The sequence below is a fragment of the Narcine bancroftii genome, chromosome 8 (assembly GCF_036971445.1).
Source record: "Narcine bancroftii isolate sNarBan1 chromosome 8, sNarBan1.hap1, whole genome shotgun sequence".
In the NCBI taxonomy this organism is placed as follows: Eukaryota; Metazoa; Chordata; class Chondrichthyes; order Torpediniformes; family Narcinidae; genus Narcine; species Narcine bancroftii.
Window position 1 is genome coordinate 27,724,124 of NC_091476.1, and position 26,352 is coordinate 27,750,475.

Genomic DNA, 26,352 nt, shown 5'->3' on the forward strand with positions numbered 1-26,352 from the left:
TAGCTTCCACATAATCTCAAATTTACAGATTTATCCTGGTATGTAGGAAGGCAAGATGGGAGGGATTAATTATTATCCCTTTAAAGCAAAAATACTAAAGATGAAATTGAAATCAAAATAGAAAGAACTGGAAATACGCAGTAAATCAAGCAGCATCTGTGGAGAGAGAAACGGTTAAGACTTTTTATCAAAGGTGGAAAACATAGATAGAGCGTGGAAACTGATCTGCCTGAGTCCTTGCATCTTGTCCATTATCCATGCTAATACTTGTTTTATTCTAAACCATTTTATTTCCTCAACATTCAAATCTCTCACATTCTACAACTGATCTACATAATTGGGGTAATTTTGCAATAGCCAGTTAATCTACCTGCCAACACATTCTAGGGTGTTGGAGAAAATTGGATATATTCAATTCCTAGTTAAATAGAAAAGTCTGCAGATGCTGGGCTTGTAGTACATTGCATAAAAAATGCTGGAGAAACTCAGCATCAAGAGAAAGTAAATGTTAACAATGTCTGAGAATTGCATATTTGATTTCTACCATTTTTAATGTTGTCGAGGGAGGGTGTGGAGAGAATGAAGGGAATGTCTCAGAGGATAGAAGCCGAGAGAAATAAGTGAATTTAATTACAGCTGATCTATCTGGGAAGATTCAAGTAGAAATCAGAAAATAATAAAATAAGGAATACTAAAAATGATTAGAGAAAATATACTACTATTGTTTGATGAACTTCCATTAGAATTGTGCAGCTCAGACACAAATTAGAAAGGCTGTCAACATTAAATTAACTTAAATCCTGAGGGTAGTCACGTGGCAACTCTTTTTCAAGATTATGTTGGGCTTCAGTGAAAATGTAAGAGACCAAAGAGTGGGATAGATTTAAGACCTTGGTGACTCAAAACTGAATTCAACAATTTCAGATAATTAAAGGACACTAAGGACATTAAAGCTGGAGTTTCTCCAGCTTTGTGTTTTTACTTCAACCATGGTGTCTGCAGACTTTCGTGTTTTACTTCAGATATTTGTATTACAAAAGGCCATTTGTAATATTAAAAGTTTTATCTTTCTACACTGTCTGCCCTTTTGGGCATTTCGAGCATACTCCTTTTATTTTTAGTTGTCAGAAATAGATTTACTTCTATTTCACAGTTTCTAACTTGCCCCTTTGATTTATTTGTCTCAGAGCCACTTCAAAATCCCTTCAATCAGTGAGCTCAGCAACCTTGACCTCACCCTATTGAGATAATTTCTTTGTCATATCTCTCACTTACTGTCCTGTAACACAAACTTGCCCGTTAATTTTTTCAGTTTCAATGGTCTTTAAAACGTTGAACTCTTTCTCTTTCCATATTCTGCTTGACCTGCTGAGTATTTCTAACATTTTATTTTTATTTCTGTGATATTGTGAAATAGAGTCATACAGCGCAAAAGCAAATCCTTTGGCTCACCATCTCTCTGCCAGCCATCAATAATAATCCCATTTACCAGCACTTGGTTGGTAGACTATTGGTTGGCAACTCAAGTGTTTCAGATGCTCATCTTTTTAATACCTGTCTCCAGCATCATTTTAGACAGTGTGTTCTGGATGGCAAACAACCCCTGGCTGGAAAAATTCAAATTCAACTCACTACTGAACCTCTTCATCTTCATCCTAAAAATGTGACCTTTAGTCTTAGACATCTCTGCAGGGAGAGGGGGACAGCATAGAAATGATGATGGAGAAGAATAAATTTTTGGAAGTGGAGAAAATAATGAGCCTTAACATGAACATATTGCAAGATGGTAGTCTTCATCCTGGCCAACAGAATCAACCAGGGGGAAAATGTTCATGTCAATGTTCTCCTGATTTTGGTACTGTTTGAGGAATAGAAAATTTAATCAGGAATGAGAAATGAGATATGGGGGGGGGGGAAGAGAGAGGAAACATTTTTTAAAAGATATGGCTCTGTGCCAATTGAAATTATCAAAATCTTTAAGTAAGGATATGATTCAAAGAATGTTATTGAGGTACAGATAACTCACCAATTTTATTGACTGAGGCTGAATTGTCTACTATTTCTTTTGACCTGATACAATCCTAGGTATTCTCAGAACAGAGACACACTTAGTGCTCCTAGACTGTTATGAGATTGCATTTCAAGAGATCACAATGGTTAATAGTAAAAGTTAATGATTTTTTGTTTTTCAAGTGAGTCCAATAAGAATTTATTTTTAATTGGTTTTCATCAATTTCCCCAGAAAATAAGGAATTATCTGTTGGATCATTTTCGGACATTCAATTTCTTAATAAATTCTATTATTTTATGAACCATTTTTTTTTTTACATATCTTTAAATTCAGAAGTAATAACTCAATGTTAAAAAACAAATATAAACAATGTAGGATTTGTTAAATAACATAAGAACATTGGCAAATTATGAAATATGTAACTGGATAAAACAGCATGTATATAAATATTAGCTTTTTTTAAAATCTGTGTTTTGCCAAGAAGTTTGGAATAGGTATTTTTGTTACTTTTTTTGATTAATTAAAAAGTCATTAATCATTGATGTGTTGCATCAAAGCTGAGCTGCGTGCATATTAACAAAAACTGATTCAAAAATTTTGCATCCCTCAAAATACCATAGCACACCTTTATGGATAACCTATAATCCATATCAGTAAATCTTAAATATCAAAAATTATACTTGACCAATATTTAAATACCTATGAGTCAATCAGTGCACCAAATACCTCAACTAGCTTTAAAATGAAAGGTACCACTTTTGTGTTGCATTACTCATGATTGGCATTGGTACCTTGAGTAATTGAAAGCTATTTTCAAGTTTGTTTCACATTTTAAGTCATTAGGCGTTTTGCAACATTTTGTTTTAAGTGTTTTTAATTTCAGATCAGCTTTACATTTGATGATCGGATTGACACATTCTGAAGTTCATTACAATCTCATATTTTTAATGTTATAAATAGTTTAACAATTTATTGCAGAGATGCAAATCGCCACAAATTGCTGTATAATTTCCACGATTGCCTTCATAAACTGTGCAGCTTGTGGCTACCTCCACACAAGTTTCAAGAATTTTTTGCTTGCTTTCTTAAAACTGAACTCATTGCAATGGTTAGGCCTAATGATTAACATTCTTTTAAATTTAAGTTAAATTTTAAATGTGATTTAAAAAAAAAATTTAAATATACAGCACAGTAACAGGCCATTTTTGCCCACTAGTCCATGCCGCCCAATTAACGAACACCTCCAGTAAGTTTTGAATGGTGGGAGGAAACCGGAGACCCCAGAGAAAACCCATGCAGACACGTGGAAAACGTACCAATAGACAATAGACAATAGGAGCTGGAGTAGGCCATTTGGCCCGTCGGGCCAGCACCGCCATTTTAGATCATGGCTGATCATTACCATCAGTACCCCTTTCCAGCCTTATCCCCATAACCCTTAACTCCATTACCCACAAGAGTCTTATCTAACTCTCTTTTGAACATAGTCAGTGAATCCGCCTCTACCACCCTCTGTGGCAGAGCATTCCACAGATTTACACTTCTCTGGGTAAAAAAATGCCTTCTCATCTCCGTCCTAAAGGGCCTACCCTGTATTCTTAAACTATGCCCTCTAGTCCTCGTCTCCCCCATCATTGGGAACAAGTAATCAGATTTCACCTTGTCTATCCCCCTGATGATTTTGTATACCTCAATCATGTCCCCCCTCATCCTTCTAAACTCCAATGGATACAAGTCCAGTTTTTCTAGCCTTGCTGCATATAACAACCCTGCCATCCCTGGAACTAACCTTGTAAATCTGCACTGCACACCCTCTATAGCTAGTATGTCCTTCCTCAAGTTTGGAGACCAGAACTGGACGCAATACTCCAGGTGGGGTCTCACCAGGGCCCTGTATAACTGCAGAAGGGCGTCTCCTTACAGAGCGTGGAATTTGAACCGCAGTCAGGCCCCAATCACTGGTGCTGTAAAGGTGTTGTGCCAACCATTACGCCAACATGCCGCCAATCAAACAATTAACAAAGGTATTTATAGTTCTGAATTGTCACGCATCTGTATGCCCCCATAAGGCGATAAATTAAACTAGAGTTCCATTTGTCAATGCAAGAAATTATTCCTGCATAAATAAAGTTAAGAGGATTGCAGAATAGGAAATGGGACCCATCCTTCAAGAATGTCCCTGAGGTAATTTGCTGATTTACTCTTGTATGCCATTCACTTCTTATCCATATTTTGGCTTCTAAACTATCCCTATCCTCGTTCATTATTTATCCTGGGACACCATTCCTTAAATTCTACTAACCCTTGGATGGATTTAGTTGCCAAAAGAATTAGGAGAGTTTAAAAATCAACAAATGACAAAGGAAGGGAAATGGAATGACTGCATTGTCAAGAAATACAAGACTTTAAGAGCTTGTACAAGTAAAAAAGGTAGAGAATGACTTGCATATTTGAGGCTGATCATGAAGAAATCATCTTTTGAATGCACATTAACTGAATGGTAAAAATTTATTTTTAACTATTTGCAATTTAGCAACAAATTTTTTAAAAGCTAATTTTCAAATTATCCTGGATAATTCTTCAGTCACAACTTGATGGTTTAATTAAGACCAGTTTTGGGGTTAAGTTTGTCACTTTGGAACTCGAAAGTATAATTTATGTGTCTATGTCTCTAAAACAGTGGTTTTCAAACTTTTATTTCCACTCACATACCACCTTAAGCAATCCCTTACTAATCACAGAGCACCTAAGGCATAGGAATACTTAAAGTGGTATGTGAGTGGAAAGAAAAAGGTTGAGAACCACTGCAAAGTGTTCATCCCACGAGATGGCTAGTGATCTTCAAATTTCCAATAAATTTTGTGTTATCATCCATATTAATTTTATCTTCTAGCTTCTGATTTTTCCAGTCAAGATCATTCTTCACTACTGTCCTTACATCATTGGTTACATGGTTTTATTATTTCTTCTGCCCAACTCCCCAGCATTTTAAACAAGTCAAATATCCTGGATTTAATTCCCAGCCTACATCATTGTGTAATGATATCCACCATTCCTATTAAATCAGATCATATCTTTCCCATGAATTAATTAATATGCTAACTCGCTGACTTAACTGTTCATCATTACCTGATTGTCTTAAATTTTACTCATTTTAAAGTTTCACCTGATCACTCCTCTACAGTGTACACAAAAGTGCTGGGAATCTCAGCAGGTCATGCAGCATCCATTGAAAGCAAAAAGCAGTCAACATTTTGAGCCTGAGCCATTCTTCAGGAGTGCCAAAATTCAGGCAGATGCCTAAATAAAAAGGTATGGGGGGGGGGAAGGAATGTGGGTAGAAGGGTAAAAAAGAAAGCTGAAAAGTGATGGGGGAATTAAAGGCAGGAAGTAGGTAAAAACGACCACTCCAGTGGGATTGAGTAGAAATTTGTGAATCAGATGGCAGGAAATGGTCCTTTAAGAAAGCTAAAAGAAAAGGGGGAATTGGAAGCCATGTCTCATTGGTTAGATCACCTCGCAGGTCTCAAAAATTAAGAGAATTGTCTGTTGAAGCTACAAGGTGGTGAAAGTATGTTTCAGATTACTAATCTTTCACAAAGTTAATGGACGTGTCTAGAAAGAACTCGAGTAACAATCCACAGATCGGTTTTATTACACTATGGCAGCTATTAATTTAAATTCAGTTATTATTCTTACATCTAAAAAAAATCCCTACAGTTTAATTAACTTTTCTTTCCACTAACTCAGATGTGGCCTCACAAGACAATCTGTACAGGGGAACATAGAGATAGATGATAAATGCTGATTTTATCAGCAATGCTCACATCCCGAAAATTGAATGTAAAAAAAAAACTGATGTAAAGTGATTGCCCTGAAACGCTACTCTCACCTGAAGCATTGGTTTTTTTAAATCTCTCCACAAATATTGTTTGACCTTCAAATAATCAATTTCTAGCAAAATATTTTGAGACATCCTTAAAATCTGAATGGTGCTGAATAAAAATACCTTGTATCTTAATTTTTTTTTAAAGAAAGAAAAAGAAATTGGGAATTCCCTTTCACAAAGGGAACTAGAAATTGTAATTAGAGTATGGAAATTCTTTCCAAGATCATTATGAATCTACAGTGTTATTTAATTCAGTAAATATTTCCTTTAAGAGAGATTCATCCTTGCAATTTTATTGCTCATCGACTATCATTGTATGAGGAGGACTGGTCACTAAAGTATTTTTTTGACAATTTTAATGTCACCAGTTAGTATCCCTCTCTTCAAACAACTCAGCTTTTTAGCCAGTGCAATCAATAAAAATGAGGGCAACCAATTTACACTTGTGGTTACCAAGATAAACCTTAGCTCTGACATGTTTGGTGTATACAAGTTCCAATTTCCAGCATTCACAGAAACAAGTTGTTTGCCATAGATAGCCTGGGTCTAATTACACAATGCAAGGCATATTTTATTCTGATTAAATTAATCATAATTTAAGTACCCATTTAAAATTAAAACAAATATATTTACAATTTCTACAACAAATCCCAGAATTATTTTCAGTTGATCATTTGGCTTGTCACACAATACCTTGCCAGTAGGTGGTGTATGAAACTGATTTCGCAATTCAGTTTTCGATTTTTTTTCTTCATTACGACTTGTGGGAAGAAATGGCAAAATTAAAAGTAGTTTATACATTTTAATGGCTCTTCAGTACATGAACAGGAACCTGTCATATGCAGGACAGTATGTCTAAAATGTATCTCTGGTATAGTTATTTGTAATAATTCAATTTTCAAATTATGTAAGCATTTCACAAGAAAAACAATGAATATTTTCTTTTGAGATAGCCACATAATATTATTTGTTAGTAGAAATCTGAAATAATTAAAGTTCTCCTGGAAAAAAAAGCATTTTAAGGTCAATTGAACACAACTGGTTCTTATTTAAATATTTGATTTTTCACTATCTTCACATCAGAGCCTTTCAAAGGTCGATTTTTTCTTCATAAGCGCACATGCAAGAGGCCCTCTGACTATCCAGGTAGGGCTTGCATCCCAAATGCATAACTGTGTTGAAAAGCAATTCTACAGCATTCTCACAAGCTATATAGAGAGAGAAAAATAAAATTAGATTTGTTCCTTAGATAAAGCAAATTATTAAATGAGAACACCAATACATTTTGTATTTTTTACTTTCAAATTATGGATAGAAATTTAAATAATTACATCCAGTAACTTCACAACATTCATGTCAATAGTATGAGGTTTTCTTACAAAAGACAACTGCTACATTGGAAGCATATCTGCATTATTTTCCAACTCATCACAAGATCACCAAGACAAAGGAACAGAAGAAGGCCACTAGGCCCATCAAGTCTGTTCCGTAAATCTACACTAAGCTACTAGTTCCAATTTTCGGCCTTTTCCCCATATCCCTTGATGCCCTCACTAATGAGATATTTCTTGTTTAAATACTCCCAGTGATCTGGCTTCCACTGCTGCATACGGCAGTGAGTTCCACAGATCCACAACCATCTGGCTAAAGAAGTTCTTCCTAATCTCTGTTTTAAATGGATAACTTCTAATTTTCAGACTATAATCCCTTGTCCTCAATTCACCCACCAAGGGAAACATCTTATCTGCATCCACCCTATCTAAACCTTTCAAAATCAAAATGCCTCTAATGAGATCTCCTCTCATTCTCTTATACTCCAATGAATACAACCCAAGAGCTGCCATACGCTCCTCGTACATTAGCCCTTGCATTCTGGGAATCATCCTAGTAAATCTCCTCTGCACCCTCTCCAACAACATCACATCCTTTCTAAGATAAGGGGCCCAAAACTGCACACAGAGCTCCAAATGAGGTCTCACCAGTGCCCCACAGAGCCTCATCAACACCTCTTTACTCTTATACACTATTCCTCTTGAAATGAAGGCCAACATAGCATTCGCTTTCTTCACTACCAATTTCACCTGGTCATTAATTTTTAGGTTTCCCTGCACGAAGTGCCTTTGCACATCTGAGGTTTGAATTTTCACCCCATCCAAATAGTATTCTGTCTATTTATTTCCACTGCCAAAATGTACAACTGTACACTTCTCTTTGTTAAATCTCATCTGCCATTATTTTGCCCAATCTCCCAATCTGTCTATATTCTTCTGCAATTTAATGGTTTCAACTACACTTACTACTCCGCCACCTATCTTGGTGTCATCCGCAAATTTGGCCACAAAAACATTCGTACTACAATCCAAATCATTAATATAAATTGTAAACAGTAGTGGCCCCAATAACAACCCCTGCGGAACATCACTAGTTACAGGCAGCCATCCAGAATGGGAACCTTTAATTTCAACCCATTGCTTCCTGCCTATCAGCCACTTTTCTATCTAGTATCAGACCAGCTTCGATTTGATCTTTTTTTGTATAATCTCCTTAACTCTTGATTTCCTCTGGTTTAAAAAAAGTACTTGAAAAAATGTACTACACAAACTCGGATAGAAAGACTGGCCCAGGCTCCTACACGTCTATTTCAAGCATTAAAAGAAGTAAAAACACATGCTGGAGAAACTCAGCTGGTCAAACATTGAACTTAATGTTGCAAAGAAAAAGATACATAATCAATGGTCCACAGAGTCTGCAGACTTTCAGGTTTTACTTTTATTAAAATAAGTAGTTACATTTAAAAGAAGTGGTTGTAGAGATATTGGATGGTGATTTGTAACATACCAAAATACAAGTCCTCATCTGTTGGGGGCCAAAAAACCCACAAACTATGAGGCATTAATCAAGGGAAACAGAAAGCAGGAAACTATAAGTCAGTTAACCTTAAGTTGACATTAAGAAAATGCTGGTCTATTATTCAGGAGATAATAGCAAGACATTTAGAAAATCACCACATTCAAGCAGAGTCAACATTATTTTTAGAAAGAGAAATAGTGGTTAACAAATTTTCTAGAATTCTTTGAGGATGTAACCATCGGGCAGACAAGGGACAATCTGAATTTAGCAGACTTGGATTTCCAGAGAGCATTAAAAAAGTGCCACGTAAACATTACTGCACAAGTTATGAATGCACTGGGTTAAGGCTCAAACACTCAATGGCTAACTAAAAATAAACAGCAGATATAAAAGGGTCATTTTAGGACTGGCAATTAGTAATAGTAACGAGCAGTGTGTTTCAGCGATCAATCTGCAACTATTTACCATCTATAATAATGACTTGCATGAAGGGATTGAGTGCATTGTAGCTATACTTACTAATTGTAAGACTAGTTGGTAAGCAAGTTGTGAAGACACAAACAGCCTGCAAAGGGATATTGATAAGTTACGCGAGTGGACAAAAAGATGGAATATGTGGAAAATTCATACATTTGTACATTTTGGAAATAAGCTTGTGTGGTATTAAAAGTATCTGGGATGTCCAAGTATATGCCACATAAACTAAGTGGGCAGGTTTAGCAAGGCAATTAGGAAAGCTAATGGATTGTTGTTCTTTATTGTAAGGGATATGTAATATAAAAGTTGGAATGTTTTAATGCAATTTCACATTGAGCTAGTGCAACCACATATAGTTTTGAAGTCTTTATTTAAAGAGGATTTGCTTGCATTGGAGAAGGTTCACACGACTGATGCATGAAGGCTGAGTTTATATTCATTGGAGTTCAGAAATAAAACAAGATGTGATCTTAATAAAACACAAGATTCTAAAGAGGATTGACCAAATGCGTGCTGAGAGGATGTTTCCTCTTTTGTGATCACTGGAATGAGGGACCCGTAATTTCAGAATAAAAGGTTGCCCACTTCAGACTATTATAAGCAGAATCTTTGGAATTCTCTACCACAAATAGCTGTGATGGCAGAGTCAAGGGGTAGAGGGATGTTAAGACAAATACTGGATGAGTTATAATCTTATCATTTTCCAAGTGCATCCTTCATTAAATAAAGGAATTCAAAACTAAATGCAATACTCCAGTAATCTCTCTAAAGCTGTGGTACCATCTTCCTTTTTTTTAAAAAAATTCCATCAATCTTAATGAGTAATGAGGGTTTAATGTCATAAACACAAGTTTGCATTCAAATTCTTACTTGCTGCAGCCAACAGGTACATACAATACACCAACTAAAATAGTATTCATTAAATTGCCACAATATGACAAACAGAGAGACAGTAAATTCAAAAAGAATAGATTGATAAATATTCACAGTTGCAGTCATTGCAAAAAAGTAATGCTTCAATCACACAGATCTTTTGGTGGTCCTGGACTAGTTTATGGTTATATAGTATGGGGGGGGGGGGGGGGGTCAAGAGCCTGATAGCTGTTCTTCAACCTGGAGGTGCTGGACTTCAGGCTTCTGTCTGAAAGTCACAAAAAGAGGTTGTGACCAGAGTTATGGGGGTCCTTTATAATATTGACTGCCTTCTTAAGACAGTGCCTTACTGTGTCATTAAAGAATAGGTCAGTACACCTGAAGAGATTCAATAAGAGTATTTGACAACGTTCCCAGACTTCTTAGAAAATAGAGGTGCCTGTGTGTCTCTATTAATGTCAGAATGTGGAGAAAAGACTAATTGGACAGTTAGTATGAATGTTTGTTCAAGGCTTAAGAATTCACATTTCTAACACAATGACTGAATAGATCTTTTGTAGTTTGGTAACAAATTGGCAAGACTTTAATGCAAGTCTCATGGTGAAAATATTCTACCTTTTGACCTTATGCAACAAATGTTCTGGATCTTGGATGTCAGCTGTTGTGTTGGTAGACATAGCATGAATGTGGAACGAGTTCCAACTTAAATCAGGTTGTTCATTGAGATGATAGAATAATCATCTGCTTGATTGTCTGTTTGTCTGTTCTCCATGCAAATCAATATGGAACACTCTAGAAATGTCCAAGGAAGTTCAGTAGGGAACTGAATGTTATGACCACATTGAATTTACCTTTAAGGTCATATGAAGTTCAAGTTTTTAAAAAAAAATTTAAAAAATAGATTAAAAAAAAAAAAAATCGAACTTGCACCAGGGCTACCTCGATTAGTTAAGTCCTGTGCATCAACGTACATTCAGAATAAAAACAAGTGACCAAACCCAGTTCAATACGAGCCCAAAAAAGTGAAGCAACATTGGCAGAAGCTCTTCACAAGCCTGTAGAGTTAGACAAAGGAGAAAGCAAGAGACAGCAGAGGAACATCAGTCTCGCCCCTCACTGTTGATGCTTCCAGACATGCAAGGAGCAGGCAGCAGGAAACAGAACACGAGAACGGACTTGAATTACTGTTTACTATAATTGTGGTAACATTTGGTGCTGAGTGTCATGACCACATTGAATTTAACCTTTAAGGTCGCATGAAGTTAAAAAGTTCAAAACAAAATTGAACTTGTACCAGGGACACCTCAATTAGTTACAGTGCTGTGCATCAATGTATACAACTGAGTGTTTTATTTCCCAGGCAATAAAACTGTAGCAATTGCTCTAATGTACAGCACTTTGTGATTATAAATTCTCATGGGCAATACCAATACTTCAATTACAATTGAATGCAATTTTACCAACACTTACCCTGTACAGTTGCATCCAATCCCAATGTTTTCTGTACATTTCTGCAAATTACGGAAAGGCAGTACTGAAACATTTCATCACAGTCCTGTTTAGTATTCCCACAAGTATCGTAACAGCGATCATGTTGATTGCAGCACTTTGTCATGGAAGGAATGCCCACATCTAACTATTCACAAAAATAATAATAAATATTACAAATGCACAATCTTTAACATGGGTTTTAATCTCACAAAACCTGGATTCAGCAACTGGGACAACATTAAAATTATGCAAGTGTTGGTGCTGACAATTAGTTGCTTTTGTAACCTATTCTTTCAAATTACCTAATGGCTACTGGCACAAGTTACCTTGGGTATTCAACATTGTTTTGATTCATTCATTATCTGTTGTGTTTAAAGGCATTCCCACCTACTTCAGCCTGGGACCATTCCTTGACCTTCAAGAAGTTTGTACAGTTATGCTTTTTTGAAGGACTATCAAGACAAGTACAATGAACAATAGAACCTCTGGGGAGCAGCAAGGTTATGATACAACTTCATAAAACAATGGTTAGACCACAGCTGAAGAAAAGCATGCAGTTCTGGTCACCACGCTATAGGAAGGATATGAATGCACTAGAGAGAGATCAGAGAGATTCATCAAAATTTTGTTTGGGGTAAAACATTTCAGTTATGGTTCTGATTGGTTTTCCTTAGAGCACAGGAATCTGATGGGAGACCAGATTAAATAATGTGTGGCATAGATAGCAAGCATTTTTTTTCACCACAGTAAAGGTGTCTAAAACAACACGTGCATTTCTGGGAAGAGATTAGAAAGAATTCAAGAAATAATTTATTTTTCACCCAGGTGGTAGTTGAAACCAGAAATGGTCTTGGGGTGAGGGCACATGCAGAGTAGTGGAAGAGGGATTAGACTCTCAGAAGATTTGCATACCTAGACAAGCAATCAATTCACCAGATATAGAATGCTGTCGGCCACTTCCTGGAAAATGGTATTAGCAAAGATGGGTATTTGACAGTCAGCATGGATGTGGTCAGCCAAAGGACCTGTTCAACTCTATGACTCCAAGTGGAGCTAAAACAAAGAAATTGGACTAAATGCCAAAACTAAAGCATTTTCAATGGATAGTTAAAAAATAAGAAATATTTCTGTATAACAGTAAGTGACATACCAATTTATTTCAACATTAAAATCAGGGCTGGATGGTACAATCAGTAAAAGGACAGATGGATCAGCCTGTGTATATTGGATCTCTGGAGTAGTAGGCAACAGACAGTAATAATCATTTGCCATCCAAACTGAACTGGAAATGTGATGAAACAACACCAATAATAGAAGACATCCAAAGATTTGTCATCCTTGTATCATGTGCCTGTTAGTAATTAATGAGATTACTAGAAGAAGGATGGGACCACTGATCATGATTATAAGAACCCAATCTGTACGTTAGAAAATAAAAGTTGAATGAACCACAAGAAGGTGTGAAGATAAATAATCAACAAAGCACTTGGCAATTTCTTGCTTCGCTTCCTCATTGGAGCTGTTTGAGGGAATATAATTTAATGGACATCAGCATGTCCCTCATGGCAATTCTTTATGCGCGAGCCCAGCGATAGTTATTCAATCATGGGGGTAAGTGGGGGGGGGGGGGGGGTGGTGACAAATTAGGTGCCCAACCTCAAAACATATTATCTCCCTTTTCAATTGAGATACTATACAGCAATCAGGAAAGAAAGGCTCAACTGATCTTCTTACTCCAGAGGTGTAAATTGGGTGGCACAGACTCGTGGGCCGAAATGGTCTATAACCGTGCTGTATGTCTAAAGTTTTTTTTTTAATTAAAAGCTACAGACTCAAACGTAATAGCTTACAAACAATTCTGGGGTTTTCTATATTAAGAGTTCAAAACAGTACATCTTAAACAGGAGGCCATTAAGAGAATGTGTAACAATAATTTAGTTAAAGATATACTGTACATTCTTTATTGATACTATGTTCTTTTCTAGAGCGATCTATTAATTTTCTTCCCGTGTCAGGGATTGGGAATATTCGGCAAGTAGGCACTCTCTTTGGTCATCAGCCAAAAGAAATTTTACTCACCTAACCTTCTACTCCAATGTCCCATTGTTTACTGTGGGGAAAGAGATGGCCTAGATAATTTGACCAAATCCATAAATTTCTTTTGTAACAATAACTTTTATTTATAAAGCATCTATTACAATTTTTTTTTTTTAAAAGGCACTTCAAGGGAGAGAATGGAGTTAACTGGAATGGAAACATTTGGAAAGTTATTAAAAGTACAGAAAGATACATTTGAGGGGGTTTCTGGAAGATCAGGAAAATGGCAAGCAAAATAGATATGGGAGTAGACCAATGAGTTCCAAGATAACTAGAAAGTAATACCACCAAGTGTGGTAACAATAGCCACGCTGTAATGTGCTGTCTTGGGCCATATATGTTGGAAAACCCCAGGTTTGTTTATCAGCTGGAACTGACTGACAGCAGTGCATGAAATAGGACTGGAGAATTTATGGATAATTAGTTGATAATGATGTTATTGTCTTTTACATTGTACAATGTAGATATGCAGCCAAACAAATACTTCATTAAAAAATTACAATAATAACTTAAAAAGATATAATAAATACAAATGATATAAAACAGTCCTTGAATGTTAAAAATGTCACCCCAAAAACCAGGGGTCATTTTATACCCCAAGGATAAAATATAAAACTTAACAGTGAAGTCTCAGAGCTCCCCCATACCAAGTTTAAAAGCTGAAGCTTAACAGCAAAGACAGCACTCCTCTGTAGGGTCCATCCACCCAGGCTGATTACCATTAGCTTTATACAGGCTTTAAACAACCTGTTAAAGGAGCCAACAGTGGTTTGTTTTAAAATATGGCAATAAAATTTCAATCTTTACTGGGTAATTTGTTTTTAAAATATTGTGAATTAGTATATTAAATGCACCTGGCAGCATCACGCCACTGGTCAGCGGCAAGTGCCAAACTTGAGGTAGTCTTTTACATGAGGCATTTTATACACTGGCATATACAGTAGATAAATATTTGTGAAATAATAAAGTTTGCAGATGGTATGATTGTAGTTAAAACGCAAAAGTGCTGGAGAAACTCAGCAGGTTCTGCAGTGTCCATAGGAGGCAAAGATATATTACCAATGTTCCTGGCTTGAGTTCTTCCTCAATGTATGAGCTAAAAGCAGGCAGGTGCCTGAATAAAAAGATGGGGGAGGAGGAGGGAAGAAGGGGCAGAGGAAAGAAGGGAGACAGAGCAACAGCCAAGAGGACAAAGATGTACATGGATGGGAGGGCAGGAGCATTGATGAGCTGAGAATTGATCAGGGGAGGAGATACCTTTGTGAATGCAGAGCTAGGGGAAAGAAGACAGAGGGAAAGAGAGAGGAAGGGTGGTGGTGGTGGGGTAATGGAAAGCAGAGAAATCAATGTTAATGCTATCTGATTGGAGGGTGACCAAATGGAATACAAGGTGTTGTTCCTCTAATTTGCAGTGGTATCAGTCTGGTAGTCCATGAGATCCTGGACAGATAGGTCAGCATGGGAATTGGGTGGTAAATTGAAATGGGTGGCCACTGGGAGGTCATGATTATTTCAGCGGACAGAGTGATTGTATTCAATGAAGCAATGTCCCATACTGCATCCAGTCTGTGATGTAGAGGAGGCCACAATGGAAACATCAAATGGAGTAGATGACCCCCCCCCCCCCCATAGATTCACAAGTATCACTTCACTTGGAAAGGTTGTTTGGGGCCCTGAATGGTGAGAGAGGAGGTGTGGGTGCAGATAGCATTACCTGAAGTCATAGGGGGCGATTGGTGGGAAGAGATGAGTGGATGAGTGGAGAGTGTAAAATGTGTCTGGTGGTGAGATCACATTGTAGGTGGCGGAAATTGCAGAGGGTAATATGTTGGATGCAGATGCAAAACAGGATTCCCTTTGTCCATACCCACCACTCTACCATCTTCTGCCTCCAATATATCATCCTCCATAAATTGGAATCTTGACTTTAAGTTAAAAACATTGATCTTTATATTTCAATACAAAAAAAATCCTTAATAAAGCATACCATTCATGCTGTTTTGCAAAAAGCCTCTAGGTAATAAACATAATTAAGTCCTCTATCTGTTCCATGTTTATATTGTTTATTTATATAGCAACCATACCATTACTTGCAATATTACTGAGCTTAAATGAACTTGACAAGAATACAATATTCCTTACATGAACTCCAAATATTGGAGAGCCACATCCATTGGGTGGAGGAGGCTTATAAGTATAACGAGGAACTGGCTTGGACCCTGAAAAAGACATTTAGAATAATCAAATCATTTCCAGGCATCACCTAAAATACTAATGTCACTGGTTTCACAAAATTTACAAAGAATAAGGAAGGGAAAAAAAAAATCACCTAAATGCTACCTCAACTGTGATTTGATGATTTGTGCTCTATATCCAAACACGGAGTACATGATACAATTTGTGTTATATTGTGAAATGAGAAATAATTTCACAAGGTCCACATGGAGCAAATTATAGAAGAAAGCAACAACCTATGCCACCAAGAGAAAATTCACCAAACCTTTCTTAGATCAGCAAAAAGAATAACAGTATTTTTATCAATTCAGAATTGTATGCAGTCATTTAAAAAACAGAAGGAACTACAGTATTTCAAAATTCTCCAGAATTAGTATCCACACTTTGATTAGTATTTATTAAATACACTGCACAGTGTGATAATATGCTTCATTTATTGAGGTCATTGGTTCAGAGATGACTAATCTCAGCCAGTTTCAATACATAATGACCAAAGTAATCATAGTCTCAGGAGGAGAGTAGTTAACAATGGATGTTTGCTTTTACTCAGCCTTCAGAATTCCCTACCAGAAAAGATGCCTTTGGCTTATCAAATGTAAATTATTTCAAGCTTAATTTTGTTACCTTCCAAGGGTAAATAATCCATTGACATTCACAATCTAAAGACATGAAACATAACCACTTAAATTACTTTGCAAGCATGTCTATAAATTCAGTAAATTGTTCCAAGTCATCAACTTCAAGAGACAAGAGGATAAAAATGTATTTTAGGAAGAATTTAGAGAAATCAGTATTACACATGATTAATATGGCAAATGGGAGAAGACTGGCCAACTCATCTTATTTTTTTTTTAAAATAAGATTTATTTATTGAACAGCAAAATTATTTTGCGTTTTACTCACCATCACTGCATTTGTACTTGCAGAGCCCATCTTCACCACCTAGTAAATCCAGTGCTGCATTCAGATAGGTGTCAATTTTATGAATTCCATTCCGAATTGTTTTCAATTTTCCCCGCCAATTTTTGAGCTCTGGGTCTTCTGAAAAGCATCCACCACTCCTCAAAATAATCCCCACAAATACATAGATTGGCAAATGCATGCTCAAAATTATTCTACTGAATATTTTTCCACTTTAGCTTTTCAGCTACAATGCACAATCCTTCTGCTGTGTTTTCCTTTACAAATCAATATAAATTATTGTTATTGTATTAGAAGAGAAGTCCAAACCAGAAGCATTTGTTGGCACTGCATACCAAAATGAAGAGAATGACAGGATAACTGGTTTCAGATAAACTTGCAACCATTCCTCAAATTTTAGGGCATTGGCTGCATATTTCCATCAGTTTGAAAACTGCTTCAGTGCTGTCAAAGTCCACAAGCATCACTGCTGGTCATATAGATGGGAACAATAAGTCAAGTTGGATGGAAAGGTCACAGCTGCCATAATCTTGTGAACTAGAAAAGGAGAGGAAAATAATCTGACTGCATATGGAACAAAAACATGCAAGATATATTCTCTCAAATTCATAGTTCTATAAATGAATGTCATGTAGGATTTAGATCGTTATAACTCTAATTAACCTTTAGGGTTTTTTTGTAAACTCAATCATTACTCTTTGGAGTAAAAAGCTCAAATCTATGCTTTCTTGGATAAGAAAAATTTTACAGTAATTATACATAATCTCTCAATAAACACAGCAATAATAGATCTAAACTTCCTCACTACAGGAGTTTGGATGAAACAGCATTTTTTTTCCTCTCTAAACATAAACATCCTCAAAGCCATGAATCAGATTCAATGTCAGTTTCTTTTTCCCTCCCACCTACCATAATATCAAAATGTACAATATTTTTAAAAATTCAAGAATACAATGACTCATGATTCTACTCCATCGCCGTCTGCCCCATGTTCATAGAGATGTCCTGCATTCACTTTCATGCAATGGCATGAAACACAAAAGCAAACAGTTAAAAAAAATAAACATTTCTATTTCCATTTGGTCTAATTTACCTTCCCTCTCCGTTCTTTTGCACATCCACAATCTGCATTGCTACATTTATGCTCTGCCACATCTCACACATTTTTTTTTAATGAATGCTATCCAATTGCATATAAAAAAATGAGAGTCAGCGTTCACTAGGACATCCTCAAAAATGCCCATCCTTTTTTTTTTAATTGAGACATACAGCAAGGTGACATTGCGAGTCCATGCCGTCCAGTTTACAGCCCATTAACCGGAGTCCGTTTTGAACGGAGATAGGAAACCGGAGCCCCGGGGGAAAACTCGCACAGAAAGGGGAGAACAGACCAACTCCTCACAGACAGCCCGGGATTCGAACCCGAGCCCGGTCCCGATCGCCTCTCTTTTTGTTCGGATTATGCGCATCTCAGATCGACGTGCAGCTTTTTTGGCCCGGAAAGGTGATCTTTCTGAAAGGTGACACTTTTTGTTCCTCCCCCTCCCCCCTGAAAAAAGTGATTCTCTGCTGATCTGTGCAGGGGGGGGGGGGGGAATCCAGAGACGGCGTTAACCTCTATAATACTTTCAGAGCGTTGCATTAATGGAATTGAGTTTTAAAAGGGTGACCTATCTGAGATGGACACGATCCGAACAGAAAATGATTGGGCATTTTTGACGGTCCCCTAATTAACCTTTAATCCTCAGCAAAGGTCCAATTATTCCTACCAATTAAGTGTGATGTGTTTATTTTAACAGTGAATGGACGACTTTCGAGTCTAGGAAGGGCCCGTGTTCTGTGCATTTTGTTTCCATCCTAAATCTCCACCCAGTTGATTTGAAGAGAGGGTTTCGATCATTAGAAATAATCAGATTATATACATTTAGCGATCCGACATCCCCCTACCATTGTTCCTCCTCTCGTCGCCACCCGTTAAATAGGAAGGTTACAAACGTAAAGTGGTTACAAGCCACTTGTAAGTGGACGGAGCTTCGATCACACAAAGCGGCTTTAACGTGAATTTCGGATCGGGTTGCCCTTGCTCTTTAACCCGATTTTTACCTGCATTTCCTCAACATGACCCTTGTGTTGACGTGGCCGACATTGCGTGCACCCATCCCCACGCGTCGCAACCAGCAAGATCCACCTCACCCCATACACTGCCACCTACTCCGGATGTCAAAGACGCGCACGCTGCCCCTCAATGAATGCCATGGCTCCTTTCCGGAGAGGACATGATGCCCTTCTTCCAAGGGTTCGGGCTGGCTCACCAATAACGACACCATCTCAGCGTTTTCCTTTATAAGGGAAATCGGTCAAATATTTTAAACCAGTGATGAGGCAAGTTCACCTGTCCTGATGCCTAGGAGCAAGAGTGAGCCATCTTCAGTGCAAGAAAATAATATGATCTCCAAATCCCTGCATCATCCAGTGAATTCATGATTGAGCCACAAAGCTGAGTCCCAATCTCAGTCCCTTCAACCCTCCTTCAAGGTTCCTTAGGCTGGGGAAAGATTATCTGTGTTTAATGAGTAGTTTTATGCAACTCTTCTAAACATAGGAAGTAGGAACAGGAGTAGGCCAAAAATGGCCCATCGCGCCTGCTCCGCCATTCAATAAGATCATGGCTGATCTAATTTATGACCTAACTCCACCTACCTGCCTTCTCCCCATATCCCCTAATCACAATCAAGTTATTTTTTAAACCTTTAAAAAGTGCATAGGGTCTCCCTTGTTTGCAAAATCCCCCTGTTGCTGAATCAGAAAACAGCGGAGAAAAAATTTTAAAGTACTTTTTGTTCCACTGCCATCCCTGGACTTCATGGAGTGAACCATCACTTTATTATGTAAGGAGACCAAAACATTGCGCAGTATTCAATAGGTTCTGTACAATTCCTTACCTCTACATTCAAATCTTATTGTAATAAATTAATATACCAATTACATCCCCTCAAATGTCTCAGGTTGCCAATCACTAGCATTAAAAAAAAGAACACTTTCCTGATTTGTGCAGCATACTGGATCACCTTACATTTTTCCAGTATATTTTACCTGCCAAGTTACTGACCACTTACTGTTATGACCCCGCCCCCCCCCCCCCCGAGGAGTAACAATCCAGCTTGATTAATAATATCAAACTTGGAAACATGACATTCAGTCCTTTCAACTAAATTATTGATATAGATTGTGGGGCTCAAGAATCAATCCTCATGGCACCCCTCTAAACACAGTCTGCTGATCTGAAAAGGATCCATTTATTCCCACTATTTGCTTTTCGTCAAATAACCAATTCTCAATCCACATCGGTGTATTCAAACTTTGATGATGAATCGTTTGTATTAACCTTACCAAAAATGCCTCTGCACTATATCCACTGGTTCCTCTTTATTCTACTAATCGTATCAAAAGAACTCCAGCAGATTAGATTTTAGTAATCCATGTAGACTCTCTCAACTCTATATTCTGTTCAAGTTAAATCAGAGACATACCACATGGACACAGGACCTTCAGATCATCAAGCCAATACAGATCACCAAGCACCTACCATACTGTATTACATACTTCATTGCAGATCCCAGCACTTTTCCTTCTGATATTAGGTTAACAGGTCAGTAGTTCCTTATTTTCTCTTTACTTCCTTTCTTAAAAAGTAGTTAGGCATTGCAACCCTCCAATCTAGAGGAGTAGTTCTAAAATCTATAAAAGTTTGGAAGATGACACCCTCCTTATAGCTATTCTTTCAAAACTCCTCTATGTCTTTGGAATTTCAAGCTCAACAACTTCACTAGTACTATTTTTTGACTTGCACATTTCCTTCACTTCAACATTCTTGATAGAGCCTTCATTATCTAATACTGGTATTTGTGATCTCCATGATGAAGTCAGACACAATGGACTGTATATTTTCAATTCCTCTCCCTTTCCTTTTTCCATGCCTACAGAAGTTCCTACTGTCAATTTTACATTTACCATTCTATTCTCCTACTCTATTTTCTTTTTTATATACATATCAACTTTTGGTCCTCCTTTGATGAGTTCTAAAATGTTCCCAGGCCTTAGCCCTAATGCTATTTTTATCAATATTATAATTTCCTCATTTACTTTAATTCTAACTTTAATTTCTCTTATTTTTATCTTTATGCATTAAAGAATTGTTTTAAAATTTATTACTTTAAATGCCATCCATCATCTGTCCACTCTCAAACCTTTCAATGTATTTTTTAAAAAATCAACCACAGTTACTCTCCCTTCGTACCTTGATCAATTTAAAACGATGATTTCAGTTTGAACTACATCATTTTTATCACTGTAAAATATTACGTTAATAATGTCATTCTTTTCTAAAGCTCCATTTAGAACAAGATTATCAACTAACCCTGAGAAACACAAGAACTGCAGATGCTTGCAGCATCAACATTTTCTCATTGCACAAAAGTGAAGGTTAAAATAACTTGCTACTAAGTTTGTACCTCAACACATTGGTCTAAAGAACCAGGTTGTACACAGTTAATCTCTACATTTTTTCTGCTAATTTAACTTGACTAGCCTATATGTAAATAAAAGTCCTCCACATTTACTGTATATCAGTTTCAAACACATCTCATTTCCTGATTTATGCCATGCCCAATATGACAGTTACTGCTGTTAGGTGACCAATAAATAACTCCTACCAATGTTTTCTGCCTCTTGTTATGTTTTAGCCAACCCAAACTGAATGTAGTTCTACATCAATTTGCCAAGCTAAGATTATTTCTGGCCAATGCACTCTTCCCTTATTTATAGCTTATACCAGCTAAATATCCTTTTTGCGTATTCTTCCCAAATGTCAAATATGTTTGAAAATTCAGCTTTCACCACCCAACCGCAATTAGCTCACACTGTTTATTTCCATTTGTGCTATTATTTGTTTGTGAATGCTGCAAGCATTTACATGTAGCATCTCTTTTGACACAATTTGCCTTTCTTTTCTCATCTTTATTTTGTTTACTTTTTTAAAATTTCACTTCCCACTTTCTTTTTCTCCATCCTGAAAGGTTTTAAACCCTCTGTCAAACTAGTTAAAACTCTCCCGAGCACCAGTAACTTGCTCCTCATACCTGCCTTTCCCTGCAAGGATGTCAGTCCTGCTCCTGTTGAGGTGCAAGCCATCCAAATTGTATAGATCTCACCTTTCCCACGAATGGTTCAAAAAGCCTCAGATCTAAAGTACTCCACCTCATAATCTCTCCTCTTCATTTTTCTCTGTTGTTCTAGTTATCATGTGACACTACCTCTTTAACCTCTTTCCCAGCTCCCTGTTCTACCAATTGTTCATACTGCATGATGTCCGCATGAGGTCTGGTGGTTTATCCTCCTCTTTCATGATGAAGATTGAGTGTGGTCGGGTGGATGTGCAGCTGGAAGCTGAGAGGCAAAGAATGGCCAGGATCAGAAGTGCAAACCAAAATGTGGCTGGGAACATGAGCAGGAATGCCCAAAGAGTATAGGGTTAAAGGTTATTGGATGGTTGGAGGAGGTCTGGAAGAAACTATGAGAAAGGGATCAGGTACAGGGAGAACTTAGGCTGTGACAGGTCAAGGAAATTGTGCAAGGACAAAGTGGAGAAGAGCACCCATGCCTGAGGCCAAGCGTGCATATTTTAGTGGTGTTTGCATTACACTGCTCTTAAAATATTTACTTACAAAGTTGCCTTTTTAATTCCATACTTTTTCCTGTTTTCCTTAAATATAAAAGGGGAATCAATTCACTGTACAACTGTTTTAGCTACAGAAGTCACTCCATAAAACTAGATAATCAGTAGCAAGTGACAGATTAATTTGGTATTTGTTGTAGCTTTTTTTAGGTCAATGACCTTGGCTTGTAAAAAATTTAGCACATCATGATGGACTGCAGGACAAGATTAAAAGCCCTATACAGAACATGTCTGTCACAAGGGGCATTAAATTTCAATCCCTCTGAGATATTTTTCATCACTCCCTCAGGATGACTGGTTTGCATCTGGTTTTTGTAGGTTCTGAAGTGACTAATGAGGCCAGTGTGGGAAATGCAAACACTTTCACAGATGGGGAAGTGGTGGTTGAAGGTGAACAGACAGGTTGTTTATGAGACATGTTTATACCACTGCCTACACAAGACATCTATGTGCTCCCAATGCAAAGCGTCAAGATTCTCAAACTATCCCAAATCCTCTTTCCCCACATTGAATGAAGTTCACAAGAGTCAGTGGAGATAAAGATTTGAATATATCCTTGAATCTTTTCCTCTGTCAGTTTGACAGAGTTCAGAATAGAGCATTTATTTTAGCCATCTAGTGTCAGGCATGAGAACAATGTGACCTCCCCAATTTTGTCAAAATGGGTGTAACAAGGACCTTAATATTAGGAATGCTGGTCTGGAACAAGATACTTACATTGGTTCACTTCTCCTCCTAATGGGCTTAGTAGATTTAGCAAAGACAGCATTGATTGTATTTTCCAGTGATTGTAAATTACTTGATGTAGTTCAGGTCTCAGAAGCATACAAGGGCTGCCCACTAGAACTTTGTGGCAAATCAGAGGCCTTGATCTTCAAAACCTTCTTTCTGCAATCAACCAGCTGAGCTGGCACATTGTAATTCACCATCACCTTCATCAATATCTGTCTCTGCTAAGAGGTAGCTCCCCATTAGAAGTTAGAGGATCCAACTTTCTAGGATCTGACTGTGAACCTTTAAAGTTGGGAGAATCCAACTTTCTAGGATGTTGCTGTGAACCTTTAATGTTGGGTGAATCCAACTTTCTAGGATCTGGCTGTGAACCTTTAATGTTGGGAGAATCCAACTTTCTAGGATCTGGCTGTGAACCTTTAATGTTGGGAGAATCCAACTTTCTAGGCTCTTGCTGTGAACCTTTAATGTTGGGAGAATCCAACTTTCTAGGCTCTTGCTGTGAACCTTTAATGTTGGGTGAATCCAACTTTCTAGGCTCTTGCTGTGAACCTTTAATGTTGGGTGAATCCAACTTTCTAGGATCTGGCTGTGAACCTTTAATGTTGGGAGAATCCAACTTTCTAGGATCTTGCTGTGAACCTTTAATGTTGGGTGAATCCAACTTTCTAGGCTCTTGCTGTGAACCTTTAATGTTGGGAGAACAGTGTGGAATGCAGGGGCTGATTGGTAGAGAATCTACCTAAGCCCCATCCTCTCAATGGCTTCAATGAAAAGTGTTAACGATAGCTTGGAGCTCACTTTTTGACCAGTATTTTCTCCAGTTGGGTAAAGCAAAACCAAAATAAGATTGTTACCACACACACCAAACAGGGAATTCTAATTCCAGGTTACCCAGATTCTTCCTTCAGGTATAGTATTCGAATCTCTTCACCAGGAAATAATGTAGGCAACACTCCTTCAGGTAAAGTCAAACATTATAAATCCAAGCCATCTCCCGTTAGCACGCACTTTCCTGTATGAACAGTTTCCTCACTGATCGAGCTCCCCTACTCCACTCGGGCTGCAATTCAGAGAAACGCATGTCGCAATGAACTGTCGCCTCCCATTGACCTTCCCCAACCTTTTCTTTGCAAATCAGTCCCCAAGTACTGTTGAGGCCAACGCTTTTGTGTCCCCTCTAACAACAATAACAACACAAATCCAACACATACACAACAAGCACAAGAAAAAAAAAAATCCCACACCCTCACCGCTGTAAAACTGCTCGTTGTTCTACTCCCGAAAACTACAGCCATGGCCGCGGGTCCTTCGTCCGTGGAGCGCGGCTTGATGATGACACCCACAGCCACCGTTGCGGTTGCACCGAGTGTTTTTGTAAAAAGTCACGCCGTAAATCAACCCTCACGCCTTGCGAATCTGACCTTTAAAATCTCGATTAGTGTAAATTAGTTACTGTCTTTCGTTATTTCGCCGTTGATATTCAGCGGGCACTGAGCCGAACACTTGTTGGGGTCTTTCTCTGTTCTGGGCGAAAGACGACTCTGGATCATGCCTCCGAAAGGAAAATCGAAGGCAGCCAGTAAGGGAAGGAAAGGTGTGATATAATGATGCATCTTATATGGAGGGGGGATTTTTAAGATATGTAATGCGTAACGTTTCGATAATATGCTGTGTCGTAATCAAGTAATAGGAAAGTTTTCAAAATCATTATTAAACTGTGCAATAAATGCCAGGGAGGAACCGGGCAATATATTTATTTATTGTCACTATAAACTGCACACGTGGCTATTGTGTGACAACATTTGCTTTCGGTTTAAACCACAACGCTACCTCACTTACAGTCACTTCTGTAAGTGAATCTCACGTTGCCATGAGCGGAAATTCAATCACCAGGGTCTTTTTTTTGCCAAGGTCTGCATGGACTGGCCTAATCCTTTGAAGAAAAATATTGGGAAATAACCTGCAGAAAGTCCTAATCTGTTTTAATTTCCATCAAAAACTATACAGAACAGTTATAATTGAAATCAGTTAATTCAGTATTACTTTGCATATAATTAACACAGCTGCCTTACACATATAGGATTTCTAAAGTCACAAAAATTGTTGTGTAGTTGATTTTTTAAAACTTTCAGAATGGTTTATAATCTTTAGGAGACATTAATACCTAACTTGCTTGTTTCACAGTCACCACTGCTTTGTTAGACTCACATAAGCAATGCATTTGTGTACTAACAACTGGGAAATGAAAGGGTTCTCTCCAATGTCACCCAAGGATTGTGGGGTAAGGGTTTTAATGGTGCATAATTCCTTTTGAGCTATGAAGCAGCATATTTACAGAAGTAAAATCGAACATGCTGGATTCAGAGGGTCAGGCAGAATCTGTAAAAAGAAAGTTAATGTTTTGCAGAACTGGGAAAAGGGAGCATTTGTTTTAAGATTCAGCAGAAGCAACCAATTTTGCAATAGAAAAGTGTTGAATTGAGTTTTGAAGGTTGCAACAAGCCTAATTATGAGTTATTATTTGTCAGATTTATGTTAGGCCTTGTTTAATCAGTGCAGGAGGCTTCAGACAGATGGGTCATAGTCTGATGGAGAATTAAGGTGTAGGTGAATTCCTGTGGACTAAACAGAGGTGTTGGGTTCCTCCAACATAGGCTCCTCATTGAGGGTTTGGAATGCTGTATACTGGATTGCAAAATATGTAAGTGAATTTTTGTTTTGCTTAATTTGTCATGTACCTGGGTGATGGGGAGAGATTAAGAGGACAGGTAGTATGTCTCTTGGTTGCATGGAAAAGTGCCATAATGAGAAGAGTGGTTGTTGGAGATAGAACAAATCATACAGTCCAGAAGGGAATGAGCCCTTGAGATTACTGAAAGACAATGGGAAATCAGTCTAGTAATTAAATATTGTGATTAGGCAGAAAATAGTCCAGCTGTAACAGGTTAGGGTTAATCCAGGGCTCTGGTCACACCCTATATATTGTGTGTCAGATATTTTAATGCAATAATATTCACTGAGGAAACAATGAGTAAATAA

At 37.6% G+C, this 26,352-nt stretch overlaps 3 protein-coding genes across 15 annotated transcripts in view; 1 reads left to right on the top strand and 2 right to left on the bottom strand.

Annotated features, from left to right (window-relative positions):
• Positions 1-6,688: 6,688 nt before the first annotated feature.
• Positions 6,689-24,628, bottom strand: pla2g12a (phospholipase A2, group XIIA). Of its 10 annotated transcripts, none has more exons than XM_069893363.1 (6): positions 24,564-24,590; positions 19,057-19,248; positions 16,827-17,381; positions 15,831-15,907; positions 11,571-11,736; positions 6,689-7,108 (listed from the first exon to the last, which is right to left on the bottom strand). In XM_069893363.1, the coding sequence occupies exons 3-6, from the start codon at positions 17,023-17,025 to the stop codon at positions 6,990-6,992; spliced, it is 561 nt and encodes a 186-aa protein (XP_069749464.1). In that variant the 5' UTR covers positions 17,026-17,381; positions 19,057-19,248; positions 24,564-24,590; the 3' UTR covers positions 6,689-6,989. The 10 variants fall into 10 exon arrangements, with proteins under 10 accessions (XP_069749464.1, XP_069749463.1, XP_069749466.1 ...); XM_069893362.1 differs by lacking the exon at positions 24,564-24,590 and adding an exon at positions 24,177-24,312; XM_069893365.1 differs by lacking the exon at positions 24,564-24,590 and adding an exon at positions 24,177-24,312 and having other exon boundaries at positions 19,038-19,248.
• LOC138741980 (putative uncharacterized protein FLJ45999) lies at positions 23,516-24,863 on the bottom strand. The gene is made up of 2 exons (XM_069896177.1): positions 24,767-24,863; positions 23,516-23,997 (listed from the first exon to the last, which is right to left on the bottom strand). The coding sequence occupies exons 1-2, from the start codon at positions 24,861-24,863 to the stop codon at positions 23,516-23,518; spliced, it is 579 nt and encodes a 192-aa protein (XP_069752278.1).
• leap2 (liver-expressed antimicrobial peptide 2) overlaps positions 24,810-26,352 on the top strand; it is a 61,881-nt gene continuing 60,338 nt past the window's right edge. For 3 of the 4 annotated variants that reach the window (XM_069893371.1, XM_069893375.1, XM_069893373.1), the window contains exon 1: positions 24,810-24,907. In XM_069893371.1, coding sequence (XP_069749472.1) covers positions 24,862-24,907 — 46 coding nt within the window. In that variant the 5' untranslated portion in view covers positions 24,810-24,861. The remainder of the gene's footprint in view (positions 24,908-26,352) is intronic. The other variant, XM_069893372.1, reaches the window with a different exon arrangement.

Coding starts and splice junctions, on each gene's coding strand:
- pla2g12a (XM_069893361.1), bottom strand. CDS start 17,025: ATGCATTTGCCAATCTATGTATTTGTGGGGATTATTTTGAGGAGTGGT. Junction 15,908..16,826: donor CAAGTACAAATGCAGTGATG/GTGAGTAAAACG, acceptor TGTCTTTTTCAG/GGTCCAAGCCAGTTCCTCGT. Junction 7,109..11,570: donor ATTGGATGCAACTGTACAGG/GTAAGTGTTGGT, acceptor CTCTCTATATAG/CTTGTGAGAATGCTGTAGAA.
- LOC138741980 (XM_069896177.1), bottom strand. CDS start 24,863: ATGATCCAGAGTCGTCTTTCGCCCAGAACAGAGAAAGACCCCAACAAG. Junction 23,998..24,766: donor CGGCGAAATAACGAAAGACA/GTAACTAATTTA, acceptor CCAACATTAAAG/GTTCACAGCAAGAGCCTAGA.